This window comes from Pseudonaja textilis, chromosome 2, assembly GCF_049901715.1.
Source record: "Pseudonaja textilis isolate UNSWEBS1 chromosome 2, rPseTex1.2, whole genome shotgun sequence".
NCBI lineage: Eukaryota > Metazoa > Chordata > Lepidosauria > Squamata > Elapidae > Pseudonaja > Pseudonaja textilis.
In genome coordinates, this window is record NC_141991.1 from 196,804,101 (window position 1) to 196,829,218 (window position 25,118).

General features: G+C 37.5%; 1 protein-coding gene across 5 annotated transcripts in view; it reads right to left on the reverse strand.

The window, feature by feature from the left end:
• Positions 1–314: 314 nt before the first annotated feature.
• RASEF (RAS and EF-hand domain containing) overlaps positions 315–25,118 on the reverse strand; it is a 50,964-nt gene continuing 26,160 nt past the window's right edge. For 4 of the 5 annotated variants that reach the window (XM_026703844.2, XM_087926760.1, XM_026703845.2 and 1 more), the window contains exons 5-17: positions 23,911–23,988; positions 23,237–23,352; positions 23,084–23,152; positions 19,626–19,710; positions 18,940–19,031; positions 16,757–16,991; positions 15,746–15,883; positions 11,677–11,824; positions 9,851–9,932; positions 9,206–9,320; positions 8,060–8,179; positions 6,565–6,641; positions 315–4,253 (exon numbers count right to left, since the gene is read on the reverse strand). In XM_026703844.2, coding sequence (XP_026559629.1) covers positions 4,145–4,253; positions 6,565–6,641; positions 8,060–8,179; positions 9,206–9,320; positions 9,851–9,932; positions 11,677–11,824; positions 15,746–15,883; positions 16,757–16,991; positions 18,940–19,031; positions 19,626–19,710; positions 23,084–23,152; positions 23,237–23,352; positions 23,911–23,988 — 1,464 coding nt within the window. In that variant the 3' untranslated portion in view covers positions 315–4,144. The remainder of the gene's footprint in view (positions 4,254–6,564; positions 6,642–8,059; positions 8,180–9,205; positions 9,321–9,850; positions 9,933–11,676; positions 11,825–15,745; positions 15,884–16,756; positions 16,992–18,939; positions 19,032–19,625; positions 19,711–23,083; positions 23,153–23,236; positions 23,353–23,910; positions 23,989–25,118) is intronic. The other variant, XM_087926759.1, reaches the window with a different exon arrangement.

The window sequence follows — 25,118 nt, forward strand, 5'->3', positions numbered from 1 at the left end:
CAAGATGAGCTTCTCAAAACCTTTCCCTTGCTTCACTCACTCCCCTCCCCCCAAAAAAACCACATTTCACAATACAGATAGTCCTTGACTTGCAACAGTTCATTTAATGATGGTTCAGTTACAACAGCCCTTGGGAAAAGGTCTGTCGGTCTTTTCAGAATCCATGTTTCAGTCTCTCCCACCTAAGGCTGAGTTCTTGAACTTACCTGTAGCCTGGTACATCTTCCAGGAGTTATAATATGGTTGCCTTAATGTCACTTGTAAAAGCTGCCTTTAAAAAAAAGGGTTGAAGTAACATTTCCAATAAACACGGATTTCCTGTGGCTTATATAATTTTATTTCTAAGAAAATATGATGCAGCACATTTTGGGCACACAGCCTTTTAAAGCCCATTTTACATACCAAAGCATTTAACAAGATTCAATCTTCCAGAAGACAAATATTGCCTTTAAAATGGCACATGCTATAAACAATTCGGACAAAACAATTTGTGATCACTAATTGCATGAAAATACATCATATATACAGAATTTACCAAAGTAACAAGTATACATGCCTGTGAAAATAAATAAATATATGTATATAATGTAACAACTAAATAAATATAAAGATTGACTTTGGAAGTTAAGAGTACCAAGGTTAATATTTAACAATTCTTTTCAGAAGCTGGCTGAACTCAACTCATTCAGAACTTTCATACTGTGATTTTTCTCAATGCAGAAATTGTATTGCTTCCTGTGATTCTAGAAGCCTGATTACACTCTAGTCTGTTTCAAAAAATCTCTGTGGTTAGATCCTGTAGAATAAATGGAGCTCTCCCTGAAAAGACAGAGTTTCTAATGTCTCTTGGTATTGGAGTTCCATGCCTGCAAAATATTGCTGATTTAAAATTTGTCCTTCAAGAGAAACCCAAGTTATAGAAAATGTAACTCTGCTCATTTAAACTATATGATCTTGGTGGACTAATAAAGCCAATACTTACTTCTTTTGCTTCAAGTGCTAAGTGCCTTGTTACTGTGTTAAAAAAAATCTAAGTTTGTACATACATGTCATTCAGCAAGGCAATAAACACGTACTCAGTAATTGGTTTATCATTCATATGAATTAACCTTTTAAAAAACAATCTTATGCTGACTTATTTGCATCCCAAGCAAGGATTTCTTAATTTAACTATGGGTATTTTGAAAAAAAAATCTTTAAAATTTCACAATAATTAAGAGAAGTGTGAAAAATGGCCCTTATAAAAGAGGCTTCAATCATTATAGGAGAACTACAAATATAAAAGAATAAAGAATCTGTAAAACATTTGTGACTCACTTGCACAACTGTGCTTTGGAGTTGGCTTGCTATCAAAAACTTTCATTTTTGAACTCCTCTTAATTCTATAGGTTTTCCTCTACTGTTAACGTCAAAACATTCTCACTATTAAAAGGACTGTAGTGTTATATGCTTCTCCGATCTGTATCTGATGACAAAACAACCATTTTACCGGGACACAATCTTCATGTACAGTTTAACATTATATGAAAGAGATGTGACCATAGATACTTCCAGATATCCTCATTCTAGAACTTCCCCAATTCCTACAGAAAAAGTAAAGCTAAGTAAGATTAGCACGAGTTATAGGATAGTCTGGTGCGCATCTGCATTGGAAAAAAAATGCTCCAATCTCAACTACAGTACTTGTATTTCAGCTTTCAAATAACCAAACTTCCACTGGGTTCAAACTCAATGGAACTCCAGTTAAGGAAACCAAGGATCAAAATTGTGGCTTGTGTCCCTGGCTTGTATTCTAACAATAAAATAATTAGTCTTGAATGTCCTTCAAGATCAAATACTGTATCATAGACATCTAGGAATAAGGATAGTAAACATGAGCCCAAAGCTAACACATATTATACCTAAAATCAATCCAGTTCAGTTAGGATCAGACTATTAAACTATTTATTTATTTCAATTTATTTATCTAAATGGTGTGAAGTTAGTAAGACAATTTGGAGCTTTCAGCCTAGTTGTAAAAAATGCATGGAGAATCCAGCTGTAAAAAAATTTGACACCAAATCAGAGGAGAGAGAAATAGGTTTCTCTTCTCACAGCCTTATGAGAAATTAATAATTTTCAAGACCTGTAGAATTTAAATTCCTTTCCTAATTTGGACAGAAACTAACAAATGTGATCAACTAACTATGAAAACGTCCTTAAAAATGAGAAAGTTAACACGGTAAAAGCAAATAAAACCTACGCATTTAGAAAAACAGATTAGTTGTATATATCAAGGAGACAAATATAAATCTAGTAAAACTTTAAAAACATATAAAACTGCCTCTTAGTCCAGCCAACACAATGACAACTTTTGCATTTCCTGATCTTTATCGGATTCTCAGGAAAGTTGGGATTTTGTATAGCATCAAGGCTTATCATTACAATAACATATTAAAGTGCACATGTTGCATGTTATGGATTTCATGTAATCCATGTAGATGTTAATCTTATATTTTCTAAGTTTCCAAGCATGGAGGAGACTTCTTGCGAAGAAGTTCAGACAGCCTTTCAATTGGTTCACTTGTTGCAAAGCAATGCCTTGAGGCAGGGGGTGTCCAACCTTGGCAATTTTAAGAACTGAAGACTTTCAGTTTACAATATGGCCCAATTCGCCCTGCTGGATGGGGAATTCTGGGAGTTGAAGTCCACTAGCCTTAAAATTGCCCAGATTGGACTCATCTGCCTTGGGGGGAAAGGCCAAAATGCCTACTCACTTTACAAAGGCCAATCTCTCTCCTGGGATTGGAGATTGGGATTCTTTCTAGTTTTGAGTATGAAATAAAGAACTTGCTTTCTGGGTATTTTCTTCAGTGAGGTCTTGTTGCTTTTGTGTTCAATTTCAGACCCAGAGCAAGAATGAGGCTTTTAATCAAGTTTCACCAATTTTGGTCCTTCTTCTTGACATCAAACAGTTTCAGAGAGCAGCTTACTATTCTAGGGAGAAGGGAAGGTAATGACCACAATCAGGTCTCACTTCTGTTTATCACCAAGGCACAATCCCAATACAGCTTGCAGCCTTTGCAGCCTTCTTAAATTCGGGAAGAAGAGGAATGAATATTAAATTGCAGCACATGGACAAGTGTGGTCATTACACCACTACACATGTATGCACACCTAGTTAGAACCCTTAGCTGCAAACTATCCTGGAGTTCCAAATTCTGAGAATCTATGAAGAAATATTATTTGCATCTTTAGTGTAGCCTACACAAAATTAAAACATCAGCGCAAAACTTTGTAGCTCAGCTTTCTTTCTGCTTTGTTAGGTTGTCTGAAATGGTATAACACTGTAACAATATTTAAAATTAGAATATTCTTTAGGTTATCTACTAAATCCACTAAATTTTATAATGGCCATTCTCCACATAGCCTTCTTCAGAATTGCTGGGACTTCAACTTCTTATATTTCAAAAGAGCATCCAGTTATAGTCCCCAAATTATAGGAGGGCACTTGACAGATGAAGAAGCCATCTGTGTTTTATATATTCTACTCAGAGATCCTTTGTAATACCAACAACGGCGTTCTGAATTCAGCATAAGGGTACATTTTTTTCTACATAGTTTTAGATAGTTGTATTTTTCTCCCAATTCAGGTTCAGTTCCCAAGCTATCACTACTTTTTCTAGGATCTTGAAAGCTGCACGGTATGGATTGCTTCAGAAAATCCTTCAAAAACAAGCACTGCACAAATTTTAAGATTAGTGATGAAGAACCACAAATGTCTTCACGATGCAAGGCAGAGAATGGGCTGAATAATCCCATTTTTTAAAAAAAAGCTAGTATTTATTTATATACACAGTTAAGATTTGTGGGGAGGGTCCAGTTTCATCCAAGCAGGTTGGCTTATGAAGGCACAGCTGATCTGAGACTGCTTAAATGAAGAAGTGAATGATTCCACTGATGAACTAAGAATTTTAATCTTTTTGGCTTGGTTCATTCAATAAGCAGCATATCTAAATTTTGCTTAAAGACTCTTATGGGCCTCATAGCTGAAAAATTAGTTCCATCTTTTCTTCTGCTGATCATCTGGAACAACCTATGCTTTTCATTTTCTCCTCTTCCATTGCCACAGAAGTCTGTTTCTTTGAGGCCAAGGAATTGCTTCTCATACACTGCAGCAGTTTTTGGTGAGTGAAGACTTTTTTAGTGTTGTCCCAGCCAGCTTAGTGACTGTTTTATCATCATCTTTGCTATCACTTCTTTTTCGCACTTCTCTGAAAAACAATAGTTTGTTTGATCAGATAAAGCATTTTCAAAGGGAAATGATCCTGCTTTATTGTGAGCATTTGCTGAGCAAGAGTAAAGGTTCATGAATATTGCATATTGATACAGTTTGCTTTCACTGTGTACACTGAACATGAATAAATATCATGTGAATTAATGCTATTTACAGTGCTTAGTTTAATGGCAAACATAGGAGAAGACGTATTGTCAAGAAGAGGTGTTTACATAATAAACTCCTATCTTGGGCCATTATGACACATCCCATTTTAGGATATTTTTCCTCCTCTGGACACAATCGACATAGAAAATCCAAATTATCATCTACCAAGTGCGCTTAAAATAAATGGGAACTGTGGATGGAAAGTCGCCTATGGATTGTGATTTGAGTAATAAATTAGTATAAGGCTTCAAGCATGTTTTCTTTTTTTAAAGACACAGGCCCAGAACGTTGCCTCCATTATTCCTTATAAATGGTTTAGTATCCTGAGTCACAGAACTTGACCATGGACTGAATCAGTAACTGTCAAGGGTGTCCAGGAATGTGTCTTTGAGGTAAGGTTATAAAACATCTTTAGAAAGCAAGTTTCCCAGGCATCTTTTCATTTAACGTTTAACATCACAAAGAGACTACAGGTAGTCCCCAATTTACAATCACAATTGAGCCCAAAATTTCTGTTTCTAAGCGAAACAGGTGTTAAAAGTCAGTTTTGCCCCCATTTTACAACCTTTCTTGCCACAGTTGTTAAGTGAATCTCTACAATTAGTAACATGGTTTTTAAATGAATCTGACTCTCATTGATTTTGCTTGTCGGAAGGTCGCAATTTGACTCTGGGACACTGCAACTGTCATAAATATGAGTCGGTTGCCAAGCATCTGAATTTGATCATGTGACCTAAATGAACCACTGTATCTCAAGGACTATCTGTATTTCATATCTGAAATAAATGTATTTATCCTAAAATTAAATTTTAAAAGCCTACTATATACTACAGAGGTCTGCAAACAATACACTACTACTATAGAATCTCCCAAATAGTATAGAATCTATGCTGGCTGGAGAATTCTAGGAGTTGAAGTCCACAAGTTAAGACTTGGCAAGTTTGGGGACCCCTGGTGTACTATTTGGGAGATTCTATAGTTGTATTGTCCTTGCTCTCTTGAAATCTCTAACTCAACTGCCATTTAATAAAGTGCCTGAAGAATCCTGGAAATGACTCTTATCACACAGCAACAATTAATTTTAAACTGATGTTTTAGATAAAGAAATGGTTACACCTCTGCTGTACAGGTTGCCAATGACAGCTAAGAGATTTCTTTGTATTCCAAATGAAGAAGCAGAAGGATCTCTTTCTACAAACCAATGTATTTTTATGGTATCAGCAAGAACAACTGAACACAAAGCTACAACCAAATGCTACCTTTAATCTTGCTAAAAATACAAAAACATGATTTCAGACATTCCATGATTTTCATTTCATGTGCGATGTCATTATAATAGATATACCAGACAAGTCAAGAATTCATGTATATTTAGATATGGAAAACCATTTAAGACAGATATTTGCTGACCATCTCTAAGCGTGTTGATATTTTATAATTTACGAAGATTCTACTTACCAGCCAATTTTACAATGCAATCTATATGAAATATATACAATGTTCTTCATTTGCAATAGTAAATATATTTAATGCACATATGTTTTGGAGAAGTGCAACGTGGCAATACATGGGGTTGCATATACTATGCATACTTACTGGCCTAAAATATTCAACGAAACCTGCAAAATCTGGAATAATTGAGATTTTCCAGTAGTCATTGGAGTGGATGCCTTGCCTGGTCTCAATGCTAACAATTCTTATACTTATCCCCCGGAAATACTGTAATGTTCTTGAGATGCAGCTTTCCTCATACCTAATTGGATTCACTAACAGCAGTGATCCACTAAACCACTTTTACTTCATAAAGTTAATTCTGCAAAGGAACAGCTTCTGGTAGTCTTATCTGATCCTTCAGAATTAAAACTGAAGAAAGAGAGCAAAGACCTTTCTCCTGAATGAGGAAAGGGAACAAGATACTTAGCACCAGTGAGATGCTGTGAAATTCACCAAGAACAATCTTTGATGGCCCCTGAAAAGCTGGAACTGGTCTTTAAACTAAGGAGAAAAACCCAACTGTATAATGCCAAGCTATTGATTTCACCTATTCTAGTTTATACAGAGCACTAAATGTACATTTAAAAAAAGGAGTGGCATTGAACATGACTTTTTAAAAGGCGTGGGAATATGGCCTCTGAACGTACCGAGCAAGATGAAGCACTGCCTCAACAATATTAGAGCCATCTTTAGCACTTGTTTCGCAGAATAATGCACTGTAAGCCTAGGTTAAAAAAAAATCAGAAAGCACATTAATTACATTCATGGAAATTCAGTTCAAAAATGATTAAAAGACAAATCTGAAAACAAAATTACTGATCACCTTCTACATAGAGGGAAGTAAGCGGTGGGGTGCCATAAGGTTCCGTCTTAGGCCCAGTACTCTTCAATATCTTCATAAACAACTTAGATGGGGGAATAGAAAGGGAACTTACCAAATTTGCAGATGATACTAAGCTGCCAGGAATAGCTAACACCCTAGAAGATAGGCTCAAGATCCAGATGGATCTTGACAGACTTGAACACTGAGCCCTATCTAACAAAATGAAATTCAATGTAGAGAAAAGTAAAGTCCTACACATAGACAAGAAAAACCAAAAGTACATATGTAGATTGGGTGAAACCAGGCTTAATATCAGTAATTGTGACAGGGATCTTGGAGTCTTAGTGGACAACCAGCTAAATACCAGTATGAGCCAGCAGTGTGCAGTGGCAACCAAAAAAGCCAACACAATCCTAAATTGCATTAACAGAGGGATACAGTCAAGATCAAGTGAGGTTCTAATACCACTCTATAAAGCCTTAGTAAGACCACACCTAGAGTACTGCATCCAGTTTTGGTCACCACACATGAAAAAGATGTTGAAAAAGTGCAGAGAAGAGCAATCAGGATGATTAGGGGACTGGAGACTAAGGCATATGAAGAACGGTTACAGAAACTAGGCATGTCTAGTCTCGTGAAGAGAAGGACCAGGTGAGACTTGATAGCTGTGTTCCAATATTTGAAGGGCTGTTACAGAGAGGAAGGGGTCAAGCTATTTTCTAAAGCACCTGTAGGCTAGACAAGGATTAATGGAAACTGAACAAGGAGAGATTTAACCTGGAAATAAGGAGAAATTTTCTGACAGTGAGAGCAATCAACCAATGGAACAGTTTGGCTTCAGGAGTTGTGGGAGCTTCATCACTGGAAGCTTTCAGGAAGAGACTGGACTGTCTGCCATCTGTCAGAAACGGTGTAGGGTCTCCTGCTTGGGCTGGGGGGTGGACTGGATGACCTACAGGGTTTCTTCCAACTCTGTTAATCTGTGTCTGGGTTCAATCTGACACCTTCCAAATGTTCTCAACATCAACTTTTATCATTTCCAGCTATTATGCAGGCTGAAAATGGTTGAAGTTGATGTTCAAAATTTCTAGAAATGTCAAAGGATTGGAATATTGCATTAAATAGCTGTTGCTTTTCAAATGTTTGCTAAAACCCACTAAACTACAATCTCAATAGCAATGTTTAAAAATCAAATTCTTATACATTGCAAGAACCTCAAGGATTCAACTTCTAATAGTTCAAGCTTCCATTTCAATATGTGATTCTATTTTCAATATTGTCTTTTTATGTTTGCAAGCTATTGGAGCCGTCATTCTTACCATGGCCAACTTTTCTCCATAGTTGAGAGATATGCATTTCAGTCCTTCTTCAGAAGCTGTCTGACGAAGATCTGACTTGTTTCCCACCATCATGATTGGGATATTTTCATGAGTGGCATCCTAAAATGAGTAGAACTTTAATGCCGGGGGCTTCTGATGTTAAATCCAAAATACAGATTTTAACAGTCTAATGCAGGGCTGTCACCTCCTGGCCCACGGGCCGGACGCGTCACACACTGGCCACACCCACACCTTTTAGCAAAGGGGGGAAAGTCCTGAAATGTCACGTGATACCGCTGTGATGACGTGAGTTTGACATCCCTGCTCTAATGCATCAAAACATTTTTTATTATTATTAGATTTTCACCCTGCTTTCAATTAACTTAACCTATTGGATTACTGTATCATATATATTAATGTATATTTATTAGTTTAATTTATATGTCGCCTATTTCACAAGAGGAGACTCTGGGCTGCGTACAGCAAGAAAAATATAAAACAATAAGCATGTCAAAACCATCATATTAAAAGGTTTTTTAAAAGCATAAATACACACAAGAAATTAGATCAGCAAGGGTGCTCAAGATCTCACCAATCCCTAAACCCTGATGCCATAGCCAGGTCTTGAGGGATTTCCAGAAATCAAATATAGATGGAGATGACCTCATATTTAGTACAGGTAGTTCTCGACTTACAACCACAACTGAGTCCACAATTTCTGTTGCTAAGTGAAACAATTGTTAAGTGAATTATGCCCCATTTTACAGCCTTTCTTGCCAGAGTTGTTAAATGAATCCCTCCAGTTATTAAGTTAATGACACCCACTGACTTTGGCTGTCAGAAGGTCACAAAAAGATGATCATATGACCTTGGGACACTGCAACCATCATAAATACGAATCAGTTGCCAAGTCAATCCATATTTTGATCACGTGACCATGGGGATGCTGCAATGGTTGTAACTGTGAAAAACAGCCCTAAGTCACTTTTTTCAGTGCAGTTGTAACTTTGAACAGTCATTAAATGAACTGTTGTAAGTCAAGGACTACTTGTACTGCAACACACTGAATCTGAATCATCTCTACCATTAATAACATTTCAAACACAGGTTTCCTTAAAAAGTTTTGTAAGATACAAGCATCCTTACCGCTATCATATCCACCCATTCTCGTACATTAAGAAAGCTTTTTTCACAGGTAACATCATACAGTAGAAGCACTCCATCTGCTCTTCTGAAGTAAGACTTAGCAATACTTCGGAACCTTTTAAAAAAAAGTTAAAATTTGCTGTAGTTCTTCTATCCCGCTTTTTTCCCTTAAATCTGTAGAGCAGGTTAAGTTCAGTAGATTAAAACCAAACATCTGATCCATAAGGATGGCGAGGAAGAAATTAAGATGGTAAAGGCTGCATTATGTACCCTTTAAGTTGGTTCCAGTAATATACAGTGGCAATGTAGTGGCAATTTAGGATACTTTGAACTTTAAAGAACCAATGCTTTAAGAGTCTAATAGGCCACTACTATCCAAGATATAAATACCAGGTGTCCTGTAATTATTCCAGAGTAAAATTCCTTACCATTGTCTGGAGTTAGTGGAAGATGAAATTCAAAGTATCTACATTTTGTTCAATCTTAGGGCATTTTCTATGGCATTCTAAGACAATTTTCCTTAACTTGGCATTCTAGGTTTCCTGACATTCTCATGAAGATTCTAATATCATTAACAGCACCCAAACATAATTTTTAATACAAATCTTTTATTATTTCAAACAAAATCAGCTAAATTTAACTAACCTCTCTTGACCAGCAGTATCCCAAAGCTGTAGCACTGTAGGTTCTCCATCAACAATGAGTCTTTTCATTTGAAAGTCAACCCCTTAAAATAAACAACATTCTTTAATGCACTGCATTGTCATTCTTTAATTCAGTGAAGGTTAAGAATTTGTTATTTATCTATAGGATTAAACCTAAAAATATAGTCTGGGGTAAATAAGTGAGCATTACTGAGAATTCTTGGGCAAGAAGGGAGCTCAAAGTGCTTGGATCCTGAACTGTCGACCTTCCAGTTGACAAGCCCAGTGTCTAGGATGAAAAAAAGATATAATAAAGGAGAAAACTGTGCTGCACCACCTGGCTATCTGGCTGCTTCCAAATATGAGAAAGAACTTCCCCCTCACAGAATTAAGTCTTTGACTCTGTTTCCAACAGATGACATTTGCCCATACGCTTCTGAGATCTGGAGCTCAATAAAGTTACTGTCCTGATAACGTTGCCACTAAAAGGACAACTGCAAATGGAAATGACCCTTTGGGAGCTCCTTTTAGGAGATCTTTGAGCTGAAGATCTCAACATTTCATTGTCATGGGCATGTAGGTTTTTGAAGAAGGCTAAACCTGGCTTGCTAATTATTGTAGCTTGAGGTTAGCAGGGGAGAAGAAACAGAAAGAACGAAATTGTCTGGGAAAAAGCATTAAAAAACTATGCCAGAAGAGAGGACATGCTGCGGATCTGTCATTCAAGGAGTTTCCATTGGCAACTGCTTGTAGTCTTATTTTGGATTCTTTTCTGCTGATCTTCAGATTTACCATATTTTTCAGACTATAAGACGCTCCGAAATATAAGATGCACCTAACTTTTGTGGAGGAAAACAAGAAAAAAAAATCTGCCTCTGCCTCCCAGCAATTCGCCTCCTTGCAGCAAACAGCAAACAGCCTGATCAGCTTCAGCACAAACTGATTTAGCACAAGCAGCTGATTACTGGTTGGATTACCGATTACCTCCTGACTATCAGCTGTTTCAGGCTACAGCGATCGCCTATTGCGGCCTCCACGCTCCCCATTTTCGTCCTCCCTGTGCCCCATTTTCGGCCCATTCCATGTTGCTTAGGCAACATTAACTGTATAACATGCACAGACATTTCCACCCACTTTTGGGTGGGGGGAAAGTGTGTCTTATACACCAAAAAATGCGGTATAACTCTGTAACAGCCCACCTTAAAAACTGCAATAGGGTCTACATTTTACAAGGCATCTAGTCTAATCTGCTACTCAGTGCAGGAATCCAGTAAATCAATCCCAACAAATGAATATTTATTGAAAACTCAAAACAAATTGAAATCCACCACTGTTCCAGCAGATTGTCCCAGTATTTAATTGTTCTTTCAGGAAATTCTCACATTTTGTATCAAAACAATGCAGTGTCAAAAGCTATATTACACTTTTGGTCAAATGTGTTTTTTTCTTTCTCTTTTTTATAATCTTACTCTTGGGATGCTCAGCAATTATTTTACAACATTTTGGGTACAACACTTAAATTTATATTATTAAAGTGGTGGAGGGATTTTGGAGAAAGGATCTAACTATATCTCCATTTGTCTGTCACTTTACTGTCTGCTCCTGTTTCCCTTTAACTTCAACAGAAGCTTTTAGATAAGTCAGGACAAAGCCACCTATGATGTCTTAAGGTCCCTGGAAAAAGTCAAATGTAGAGGTGATTGAAAGACAAACTATTATAATCAGAACATAGTATTTGTATTTTGAGGGGAAAATACCTTCAAAGCTCATCAATTAGCTCAGGCAGTTATGGGTGCCCTAGAAAAAGGAGAATAAAAAAAAACATACCCAGGGTTGCACTGGTATTCCCTCGAAATTCATTTTTGCAAAGCCTCATAAGAAAGCTAGATTTTCCAACAGCTGCATCCCCAGCAAGAACTATCTTGTAGGCCTTCTCTGAGCTTGGATATCTGGAGTTGCTGTGTATAGAATCAACCTAATATAGCAAAACATGTACCATATTGACGTTAAAATAATAATAAGCTTTGATTCAGCAATCTTATTTTTAAAACATGTCAGGCTGTCAGTACCAATGCTGGAGCAACAAATAGCATGTGTGCGTGTATATATGTGTGTGTATATGTGTGTGTGTATGTGTGTGTGTGTGTGTGTACGTACTAACCAATCACTTAATTGGTTATGGTGATAATTCTAGATATGACGATCATCTTCATTACTGAAGACTAGCATGATGAAAATATTTCATCAGACATCATTGGGATGGGAGTGAAAATGAAAACACAAATATTGCAGTGTCAATATTGCAATGCTTTCTATAAATCCTGCAGTATAGTACAGTTTAGAACAGGGGTCCCCAACCACCAGTCCGCGGACCAGTACCGGTCCGTGGATCATTTGGGACCGGGCCGCCTACTTTGCTTCGGTCCATCTTGTTCCGACGTGCTGGATCAAGCGCTGGTTTTGATGCCGTCCCTCAGCTTCGCTCGACCAAAAACGTCAGCTCCATGCCGTGCTTGGCTGGAGAAAAGGGGGACATGGTAGCTGTGGAGAAGCTGCTTTCCCTAAGAAGGAGGCTCCCAATTCGCCGGGCTTATGCCAGGAGTTCTGCGAGGCTACGCTGCCGCCGATTACCTCGATCTGCACGAACTGCCCTCGCCCTGTTCAGAAGCGGCCGGCAACCTGGTCAAGGCTCTGGTGAAGATCTTCTTCGATCGCCTCACCGACACGCGGCTACAGGCCACTCAGGTGAGCAGCAGGAAAAGGGAGCTGGGGAGCCACAGACCAGCCATCTCTCCTTCTGACGGCCTCGGCCGAATCTCTGCCTCCCATCGTGATTGGTCCTCCGCCTGCAGGCTTCCCCGGCCCCTTGCCAAGTGGGTTTTTCACCTTAGCCCGGCAGGGCCCTCGCTGCCTTCCTCTCGCCTGGCCGGCCGGGCTCCTTGCACAACCCGACTGCCTTGTGCCGAGAAGCGCACTGCCAGGCAGGAGCCATGCAGAGCAGAGCAACACGCCACTGCCCGGCCCTGGCGAGGGAAAGCAGCGGGCGCTCCGTGGGCGGCAGCCTCGGCCCCGCCACCAGGGAAGCGGCTGCCCAGCTCCGGAGCTGATCCACACTTACCGGCTGGAAAGGAAGGGTGTGTAGCATTGGTATTGTGTGTGCGATTTCTTGGAGCGTGGTGTGGGGTCTCTTTTGGCCGGCCCCGATTTTTTTTTTCAGAGGGGAATATCATGCCTGCATTATTAATGATTATTAAATCCAATCCAACATTGATTATAATTAAATTAAGTCATAACTAGCTTTTCAATGAGTGGAATATATAATAAAATAAAATAAATAAATAAATAAATTAAAAATAAATTAAAAAAAACCCTAACCGGTCCTCGAAAAAGTGTTTCTGCGTGAAACTGGTCCCTGGTACAAAAAAAGGTTGGGGACCACTGGTTTAGAATACTGAAAGCTATACATCTTTCCATTTAACTAAAGTTATCAAAGAAATAACTGAAGGATGCAGGGACTTCCTTGTCAATCAAAGCCTTTTAAAAAGTGGTAGCATGACATCCGTTCATACAGAAATTAAAGGTGAGAAAAATTAGAATTTCTTTTTTTCTTTCAGGAGATTCACTAGGGCTATACATATTTTGAACATTCTTTAAGGAAAGATTTTTAAAAAAAACCCATGCTAATGCAACTGCTCTACATATTAAAGCTGCTATCACATTTTTCCAGGCAAGTGAGGCTCACTTAAAGATATGGCTGCTTTAATAAATGATGTCATTAAAAAAGAGAAATTGAAAGAGATGCTGAGCTTGTACAAGTTCAAAAGTATACTTCCTAATCATTTATAAAAGATACAGTGCCCACATATCCATGCCCACATATCCAATAACATTGATTTAGTAACAACATAAAAATATGTATTTCCACTCTGCATAATATGAAATCTGCTACCACAAACCATAACTGCCTTTAAAAGGAGTGACTCATAAAAAATTTGACTTTCTATTGTTGGTAGTCCTGAAGGCCAATGAACTGATGTCTTGCTTATATGAAGGGTCATCTGATGGCTGCAGAAGTTGATGGAGTTAGTAGAGATGGCTAAACCAGCTGCTTTGATTAAAGACAAAAATACAACTACTTTTGTTTCTACTTGAAGCCGCTTCTGGACTTTGTGCTCAAGGTGGGAAAAAATGAAACTTTGACTTTGGGTTTTGTTAAAGAAATGGTTAGTTCATACTATTATGTAAAAATAAAAAGTTGAGGTTTGATGTTATTATTATTTTCTACAGCATCAACGGAAGTCAGAAATAAATGCCTTTTTTTTCTTTTTCCTCACTTTTCCCTCTCCTTTTCCTTATCTTTCCTACTATTTTTTTTTCTATTTCTGTATTTCTTATGGTATTAATACATAAATAAATAAAAACTTTGGAACAAAGAGGGTCATCTGGGTAGCTATCAGTAATGAAACAATGGAGTAAATAAGCCTTCCCAATATGGTTCCCTTTATATTTGTTTTGGCCAAGAAAATAAAGGATGCAGTTAGCAAATGTGAATTAGGAATTCCCAGACTGAAGATGAGCCTTATGCAAACATATCACAAACTCTCAGTCACCAAACAACATACCAAATAACCCTTAATTCAAAAGGGTGAGAGCAAGAAGCCTGAATTTAAAGCCTTGAGAAAATATAAAACTCCCTGAGGTCTTTGCACTGCAATGAGCAATCGGCTGTTACATGGGATGCTTTGTTATCATCTGCAGTAAATTCTCTAATCTAGCCAAGCTGTATTTGCAAGCTTTCTGCCAAGTCAAACTGAGAAACTGAACTAAAGATTAAGTGTCTGGAGATCTATAATTTACTGTTGAGTTCAGGGATGAAGTCTGAGCAAGTTTGTCAGAACTCAGAGGTGTATTCCCTATTCCTCCAACAGTTTTAAAGGAGAACAGGCAGGGAAGATTGGTCTAGTGGACCTCCGACAGATTTTAAAGTAGTTTGTGTCTTTATGTCTGGTGATTTCTGGATTTACTGATTAAAAATGAGATTTTATAAAAGTGGAGAAGGTGACATGAATATAACTGCTGCAAAGAAGAACAGAAGTCACTTCTTTAGATATCTTTTCTTCTTTCTCTTTTGCAGTTCCTCACTTTTTATTTTATTTTACATCATTTTTCATTTCTCTATTGTTTCTGTTTAAATTACTAATTTTTTAATCCTCTGTAAAATTTTCTTTTAATAAAAATTATGTTTAAAGGTGTTTCATGTCTTACAATGGATTATAAAAATGTCATAAAGTACATTTTTATATTAGATAACATGCCTTAACTGGAGGACTTCTTTTTGTTTGGATTAATTTTTAAAGTTTAAGTTATAAAGGACTTTCAAAGATAAAATTTCAGAAACTCAGTTACATAACAACAAGACAAGATGTTGGCATACCCTTTCTGAAGATTTCACTGATCTTTGTAAAATAATAATCTGACAGCCAATAAAATCAGTGAAGCTTGCATCTGAAAAAGCATCCATAGTACCGGATGCTTATGCTAAGCTAAGCTTGTTTGGTCCTGACAATGCATTGTACTATGAACCTAGTTATAGTTATTTATTCAATAAAATATGCCTTAGGATAATGTATCATCAAAAGAATAACATGATTAGTTCTTTACTGAAAAAAAAAAGGCTCAGACTTCCATCAGCTGCTCCTTCATGCCACATGGAAAATATCTTTCGACAGTAAAAAGTGAAAAAATGAAATGACACATGCGAAAGCAAAAAAGAATCTGAGCTTAAAAGTTTCCAGGATACACTGAATACACTGACATTTCGGTTGTTCTGAAGGGTGCCCTTTCAATCTCAGCCATCGTGATTTTAAGAGTAAATATGGCACTCTATAGTTGATACCTGTGGAGAGAATGCTGGGATGTGTTTCCTTGTTGAAGCTCCAGAACTGCTTCGACTGACTGGTTGGTTGGGCTTCGAAAACAATACTGTGTTTACGTCATCAGGACTGTATATCTCTTCATCTCGTATGTCTGGGACCTGCAGAAAACAAGGTGTGTAACTAACCTGCCTTGGAAAACACTATTATTAATGAAAGTGAGAGGGAGGGAGAGAGAGAGATCGAACTACTGACATAATCCAATTTGACTCTCAGTTGATACATGTCGTACAAGATTTTTTTTTCATTTGTATGAGTAGCATTTACAGATTCCCCTTGGAGAATTGGAGTAAATTCTTCCTCTATTCCATTCCATCTATTAAAATTTTAGACAGTCTCTTCCCTGTAGGCTAAGATTGTGGGGACTATGATTCTTTGTTCTTTGTGTACGTGCTAGGACAACGGAGCCTTCTGGTAGTTGGCTGGAACACGGAGCAAGGAGCAAGGACAAATTGTTGCCATTTCTTAACCAGAACTGTAGCAAACTTAAACTCTGCAGCCTTGTATGCTTTATGCGAATGATCAGTGCATGTTGTGTGATGTAATACGTTTGTGATAGGACATTAACAAAATTGCTACGTTAACAAAGATTGCTTCTAATAAAAGAGGGTTTCGGAGTTCTCTGCGCTCTCATCCCAAGACAACTTTGCGAAGTGTCTTCTTTTCATGAGAGACCACCACATAAGATGGATATTTTTTTTTTTTTACTATGTCATTCTACAGGATGGGATGCAATGAATAAATAAGCAAGCATGCACTCTTCCCCCAAAACTCTGTGAGGAGCAACCACAAAAATAATGTGGTCAATTAACCACATTAAACTTAAAACCTGCAGTTCCTTGACATATTTAAACACACGTATTTCCATCTTATATGAGGTTCTAGTTCACTGTCTGAAAAGCAGGAGGTGATTCTGCTTTTAAACACCAATCTGAACATTTTTAAATGTATGGTTAACACACTCCATAGCTTACGTCTGTGTCAGAAGCATCACCCGGGAAGCTTTCCTGCAGACCCTGTGTTCTCTGAGATGTTCTTTGATGCTTGGATTCCACTTCTGAATCATATTCATTGGAATCTCTTAATGTAGACAAGCCACTATCAAAGCAGCTTTCAGGCAAGCTGTCAACTTCACAATTTATCCTCTGCATTGGATCACAAAGTGCGAGGGAGTCATACTCTTCATCCACGTAAGATGAATGAGACAACCTGATTGGGATATAAGGAGAAATGACTTTTGGAACCAAGCCTACCTCACAGGGATTCATCTGCTATGGAACAAATTTGAGGAAGTGTGCTGGGATCCTCTAGTCTAAACATTTAGCCAATTATATTTCACATGGGGAAATATACAAAGGATATGAGTAATTATACTGTTACAATAAATCAGGAGAGCAGACCTACATGCCAATGGTTACTTAGAAGTTACTTACAACTTCTATTTTAACATTAGTATGTAATGTGGTTATCCTTTTCCATTACACTACAGTAGTCTAATCGTAGTTAAACATCTTTCGAGGTACAATGCTAAAACATTTAAATAAAATACGACAGGAAAGAAGTTAAGACCTACTTTATTTTTATATGCTTTTTTCACTAAGGTATTTATATCCCAATTTGTCAGCATTCAAGTTTAAGAAACGTATTTAAGGGAAAAAATTGTTCAAAGTCCTTCAAATTTTGTCCTTAACATTGAATAGGACACACATCTCTTTAAAGCATTTTTTTTTTTCAAAAAGCATGCCAGAGAGACTGTTTTGGAAACTTATAGAAAATTTGTATTTCTTGAAGCCTTCTTCTTAACTTAGGTGATATACATAATACCAAGTCTTACATTTACAAAATTATTCCAGAGAGTAAAAATTCTAGGCTCCCATTCAAAATCATTAATGAATGAGAAGTATTATCTTTAATTCAGGAAAATCCAGGGACAAAAGGGACTGTATTTGATTTTTCAGGGACAAAATCCAATAGAGCTGTTCCCAATCATGTCCCTTGTTAGATGATCATTCGATTCCACTAGAGAGCAGCATAGGGTAGGCAACCAATGTTGTATATTAGTTACCATAAATATTATGTTATACATATAGCAGGGGTGTCCAACCTTGGCAACTTTAAGACTTGCGGACATGCTGGCTGGGGAATTCCGGGAGTTGAAGACCTCAAGTCTTAAGGTTGCCACCTTTACACTATAGGAAACTACAGACTGCCATGAGTATCTTACTTGCTTCTACTTTCCATTTTGAGCATACCATAAAGCTAGGTTTTACACCACATTTGTTCTTGACAGAGACTGGAATTAAACTATGCACTCCAAAGATTAAATTACCCACTCAGCAAGATCAACAGACAAATCTAGAGATCAAGATTGATTCTCAGAAGAATCTACTAAAAGACAGACAATCATTGGTTGTTACCACTCAAATATTCTCTTTTTCTCTCCAGTTGATCTCGCCCTAATTTAAATCTACACCAATCTAGTCATTCTACTGCACTGCATGTTGCTATAAAAAGGTGCTACCAGATTCCTTTTGGATTTTTGGATACCTCAGATTAACATCACTCTGTCCTTCAATTTTTAGTAACTGTAATTGTTTTATGAAAGATTGCTGGCTAATCCAAAATCGATTTCCAGACCTAAATGAGGTTGTTGAAATAAAGAAAGGAACATCAGAGGTGGAAATGTCATGAACTCAGATCATTCCAGGTATTGAAAATAAGAACTGTAGACTCAGAATTTTGCTCAGGCACCTCATTGTTTAATTATGCACAGCAACAATAAAATAGCTTTTATTAAGTGAGAATAATTAATCAGTGGAACGGCTTGCCTCCACCACTGGAGGTTTTCAAGAAGAGACTGGGCAGCCATTTTGTTCTAAATAATATAGGATCTCCTGCCATGGGCAGGCGATTGAACTAGAAAACCTCCAAGGTCCTTTCCAACCCTATTATTCTATGTTCATTATTTTAGACCATTTCTTGGATTGCCAGAGATTGAACCTAAGAATAAGACCAACCTTATCATGAAGCTCTAGAAAAAGAAATGAATTTGAAAGGAAGAAAACTGCTTGACTAGGATATTACCGTATTTAACATATATATATATATATATCCAGTTTTTCAAACTGCATAATTTTAAAGATATAATCAATTCTACCTGTCATATTGTGGATTTTGGGGGAAATGGCCACGATCACATTTGGGACTGCTTCTGGACATTGTGTTTCCAGGGGAAATATTGGTTAGACGCTGAAAAATACACACATGAATTAGAAAGTTTTCAGATAACCTGGAAAAAGTTGTTTTAAGATCATCTTTATCTACCAAAACATTTTTTCTTCATCACAGCTATTTCAATTTTGGAAAATTCAAAACAAAAACATATTAAATCGTTATGTGCCTAATTGGGGGCAAGGGTAGAGATATAAATGAAGCATCCCTTTGGTATAATGTTTTCCCCAAAATAATTTGTTTTATGAAATAAAATAATTCTATATGTGCATGCTACCTACTTTAATAATAAAAAATATAAAATTATAAAATGAATAACATTAGATTCAATAACCAAAACTTTTTCTCAAGATACAATTCTAAATAATTCAGGGGAGAGGTTCTAAATAGACAAGGAGTTATCCTATGAAAATATGTATATTTATGCCTCATTAACTACGCATGGCTTATTTCCAGGTTAAAAAGCATAGGACAGTTTGGACAGAAATCCAGAATATTTATTATATTTCACTGACTCCAATTTAGGTGTTTCACTGAGATGTCTAAAAGAAAAAAACGATACTAATTAACATATAATTAATTACATGTTGAATATGCAATGTTCAAACCTACCAGTGATCTGTTATACATACTCCAACTATTCTCTAATGCACTTCTTAAGCCATCATTACTGTCATGTAGTTTCCTGTTAGCTGACCTAAAATAAAGACAGAAAGGAAAAATTGCCTTACAAGAAGTCAACCCTAGCAATTGCAGTTTAAGTTGGTGTTAAGAAATTCAACAAAAATAAGAGAATGAAAGAGGTTTCATGTGCCTTTGATAAAGGTTAGGAAAATGGCAGAATGGTTCAATAAATGGTTTGATAAATGTGTCTCTGTCTATGTTTGTATCTTTGAGTCAGTTTTATGTGTACATCTTTTATGTGTATATCTCCTATGTGTATATCTTTGAGTCAGTTTTTGACTCCTGGCAACAGCCTGGACAAGTCCCCTATAGTTTTCTTGGCAAAATTTTGAAAGCAGTTTGCCACTGCATGCTTCTTATGGCTGACAGAGAGAGTGGCCCAAGAACACCCAGCTGGCTTTTCACCTAAAGCAGGGCTAGAACTCACAATCTCCCAGTTTCTAGTTGATGCATTAACCACTACACCAAAATGGCTCTCTTTCAGTGTTAGTACACCCTTATTATAATCCTATAATGGTTATCATATATGTGGGTACCACTAACCCAAAACAGGAAAAAGAAATAATTGCTCCTATAATTGCTCCATGTTTGCTCATTTGAGAAGGGCCAAGGAACTGCTGATTTTTCATTCCCTATTCCACTGCCTTTTTGCAAATCCGAAAAACGAGGCCCGCAATCCAAATGAACAGGAAGACAAATCAAAGTACTGTGCATACATGATAAGGCACTACAGAAGAGATGAGAATTTTCATTTTAAACGCCATAAAGCCCCTTTGCATCACCCTCATTGATTCTGAAATCCTCCCTGTATCTTAGGTTACAACCTTTCATCATTCTCAGAGTTTGATATGGGATGGGAGTTGTAATTCAGATCTAGAAGGCATCAAGTTAGGAAAGAATGGCATAGTTATCGAATTATTAAAAATGCATAAGGTAGTAAAATAATTTAGTGAAGCTCTGAGCAGTCTGCTGCAACTAAGTTTTGCTTTTTGTCTGTATGTAAGCCTCAACCTGTACAAAGTTAAAGCACTTTGAAGCAGCAGAACTGATTGTATTATTTTACACAACCAATAAAGGTGGGGAGCCCACTTTTGAATGTTCTCCCATGTTTAAAACATAATACTTTGAAATCCAAAAGTTATCACAGCAACGTGATCAAGATAAAACTTTTAAAAGAGCAAAAACCCCTCAGAATGCTTCCATGAAATCCAGTATACAGGAAGAAACAAAAATGGCATTTATTTCTAAAATAAATATCGTGTTTCTCATGTAATAAGGCTAGGTCTTTTTTTTTTTTTTTTTGAGCCCCGAAAAAACGGCTAGGCCGTCTTTTCGGGGGTGAATTAATTTCTCCCCCCCCACACACACACACACCCTTGCCTAGAGCACCCTGCAGGCAGCCATGCCTCGCCACCAGTCACTCCTGACCTGGCAAAGCGTGGAGGACTCCCTACCCCGACCAAGCGCCTTTCCTGCAGACCTGGGTATGGTGTTGGTTGCAGGCCGGGTCAGCGGGCGGGTGGCGGCGGTGGCGGCCTTGGCAGGGCACATTAAACCACAAGAACTTCGACGCCCGCTGCAGCTGCTTCCTCCACTGCTGTTGCTTTCCCTTCGCATTCCTCCACCAGCAGTGTTTCAGCCGTTTCTCAGGCGGGGGAGCCGCCTCTGTAGCTTCCACAGTTCCCACCGGCACTGGCGAGAGAACAGCAGCAGCACTAGCGGGAACCGTGGAAGTGTTTCAGCCGCTTCTCAGGCGGGGGAGCCACCTCTGTAGCTTCCACGATTCCTGCCGGCGCTGCCTCTGTTGTTGGAGACAGTGCTGGCGAGAGAGGGGCCAGGGAACCATGAAAGCTACAGAGGCGGCTCCCCCGCCAGAGAAGTGGCTGAAACGCTGCCAGTGGAGGAATGCAAAGGGAAAGCAATAGCAGTGGAGGAAGCAGCAGCGGCGGGTGCCAAAGGTCTCGCGATTTAAAGTACCCTGCCGAGGCCGACATCCACACCACCACCCGCCCGCTGACCTGGCCTGCAACCAACACCTACCCGGGTCTGCAGCAAAAGCGCTTGGCAGGGTAGGGAGCCCTCTGTGCTCCGCCATGATCAGCTGTTAGGAGCGGCTGGTGGCAAGGTGTGGCTGCCCGCGGGGCGTTCCTAACAGCAAATTCCCCTCCGCCCTCCCCCCCCCATTTCGCATGTTTTAAAATAGGCCTAAATTTGGGGGGAGGGGCTTAATTTAATTTTATGCCTAGAAAACATGCTGGGGGGTCGTATTGTTGGAGAAACACGGTATTGGGCCTCTGCAATGCTCAAGATTCACATTTTGAATATGAATGTGTTTTGGAATATGTGGGGACCTAACACACCTGCCTCACTGAAACAGCTTTGTTCAAGACCCCACAGTTGCAGAAGAAGCCTTTCCACAGTCTCTATGCAGTAAGAAAATAATGTAGGTGCTTTAATGAGTCATAAACAGACTGTTTCACAATGCAAATAATCTCTTTAAAAAAATATAGAACTGCAATAACACCCACTGCTTATATGTCACCACAAAGATCATAGAATAAGGTCGAAGTAGGTTATTCCAGAGGGGTTATTTAAAAGCTTATTTGGAGAAGACTGATTCTAGGTAGCCACCTCAGTAGTCATGTGTTCTTGGAACAAAGCCTCCATCTTAGTTCTCAGACAGAATTATTCAATTTGAATTTATCTATTTTACTGCAGATTGGTTCAATTCCTCCAGTTCATTTTACCCTGCCATGAACATTCAACCAGGTATTAGTAACTAAATAAGCATGAGATACTATGGTTGTTATACTGTATTTTCAGGTACTTTGGACCAATGTCTTAATGTAATATTAAGATGTTACATGTAATGTAATAACCACTGTTTTAATTGTTTAGTCTTATAGTTTTAATATGGTTCTTTATGTTGTTTTAAATTTTGATTGAAACCTGCCTAACATTGGTTAGAAGATGGGCAGCTAAATAAATGTTTTAAATAAATATGTCCTTTTGGAAAGGAACATACAAATAAATAAATAAAATGCAGTGAACCTAAAAACCTGTAAGATTATAGACTTTAGTCGAGAGAGATATAAAAATTAATATATAAAAATGATTAAATTTTATTTCTGAAGAAAGGAATGCTTCCAAAGATCTTACCAGTTTCCTATAATGTCACATGCAGCTTAATACTTTGACTAAGTTTTATCTACAGACAGGCTGATTAAAATATAGATCAGGGAACTGGAGACACCTTTTGCAAAAAAGAGCTCCTCTTTCACAGATAAAGAAAGCACTGTTTCTTTTCCCCACTGGAGATCCTAACTTCTGAATATCAAAATTTATAAATGAAAACATTTTAAAAACAGAATTATTTAGCAGCTTACTGTAATACTGCTATCTGCCTCTCCAAGCTATCTCTGTCTTCAGTGTACTCTCTGATCATGTCTAGATCTCTGCAAAAAGAATAGTTTAGGGGGAATTAGTTTGGTTTTTTACCAACAACAACTTACTTTGTATCTCTAAAGATATTTCCTTACCTTTCTGAATTCAAACTTTGATCTGCAATATCACTTTTTAAAGTATCTAATTCACTCTGAAGGAAAGCTATATTTGTCTGTGCTTCCATAAGATCTTTTTTAAGTTTCTGGTTTTCCTAAAAACAGAAATTTTAAAAACAAAACATTCAAAAACAGTAATTCATGCAATGATGATTCATGAAATTAAACCAATTTTATGATTATTTGAATGGCTACTTTGATAAATTATTTCACCAACCTGTGAACTACTTGAACAGTCACCAGTTTAAAATAAAGGGATTAATTATTTCTGCACTGGTTTCCCATTTGTACCCAACCTCTTTTACCACAAAATCTGTTTGTGGCTTTTCAAAACTCCCTAGAATTCATGACACAAGGCCACAGAATCATAAAAATTCCATCTCACTGTCCACCAGTAGAAAAACATGTCTGCATCTAAGGCCCAGTCTGTATTTTATTGTTACATACACCACTTACCCACTAAACTAGTTGTTAATACTGTATATGGAGCTAAACACACCATATACCCGAGAAAATTGTTTTTTTCTCCCTAAAATTCTATTCATTCATTTGAACTCCCTGACAGTTCAAGAAAATGTCAAATTTCACCAAGCCAGAAGAGGCAACAAAAATACTAGTTATGTTGAAATGAGAAAATTTTAAGAAACTCATACCAAGGTCAGATCATGTATCCTTCTTTTTAATACTGCCAAATCTTCTTTGTGATTAATGTGTTTAGATTGTTCCTCAAGCTGTAAACAATAAAGAAAATGTAAACACTATAAGAAAATTTATCTGATTACCTCACAACAATGCAAAGGGAATCAAACCTTTCACAAAAATACTCAAGAACTCAACTGCTTTCTGTATAGGTTATTTGAGGGCAGCTTTTAAAACTAATAAACTACTTTTATTAATTTAAAAACTAACTTGAAACAGTACTACATATTAAACTAGTCATTAATTTCATGAGTCATTATTATTGATACAAATAATTTAAGGTGTGTAGCAATGAATAACTGAAGAACAAAGAACTATTGCATAATGATAACTGAAAAATTAAAATAATTACTGGAAAGTAAGAATTAACTGATCTTCAATTCACAGAAAGGCTTCCCATTCTGTCAACAAAAGGAATTGCTGTTCATTTTAGGCTAGAAGCTAAATCCTTACTTTTAAGCTGATCAAAGTCTATTTAGATTTAACAGATGCTTTGATAATTCAAAAACGTAATTGTCAAAAACTGTTATTATTAGGGAAATGAGTAACCAAAAGGCATGTGACTGGAGAAAGGCTCACTAAGGTCAAAAGATTCTTATTTGTGGTTATTCAGAGTAGGAACTGCAGACAGAAACCCAAGACTTCAATGAGCAGATTTACTCCCAAATACAATAGAGGTAACTTCCCACTTTTTGAAATAACTAAAGACGAATTGCCTTGTAAAAAGGGTGAAGGGCACAATTAAGGCTATTTAGTTCTAATTAATAACCACACCATAGAACACAGTTCCTTTCCTTTTTAAGGAAGTATCACTTTGTTCTGTTATCTCAAGGATTAAAATATGTGAACTTCATATTTCAATAAGATGGAAGTCAAGTCTTCTTGTCTGCTTATTTGCTTGAAAGATAGCAGAACATTTACAGAGAATCAGGCCTGGGTCTATTTAACCATGCACTTTTCCCCATGTATTAAGTGTGTACATACAGGGGTGGGATATGACAGGGTTAACTACTGGTTTGGGATTTACGAGGTTTGGTGATTTATGATGTGCTACTGAGAGCCAAATGCCTGTAAATCGTCATCAGCACGCTGCGTGCAGAGAAGCAGCCTTTGAAACAGCCCTCTTTTCCTGCTTTTTTAACTGCAGCTGTGCTTCATTCGG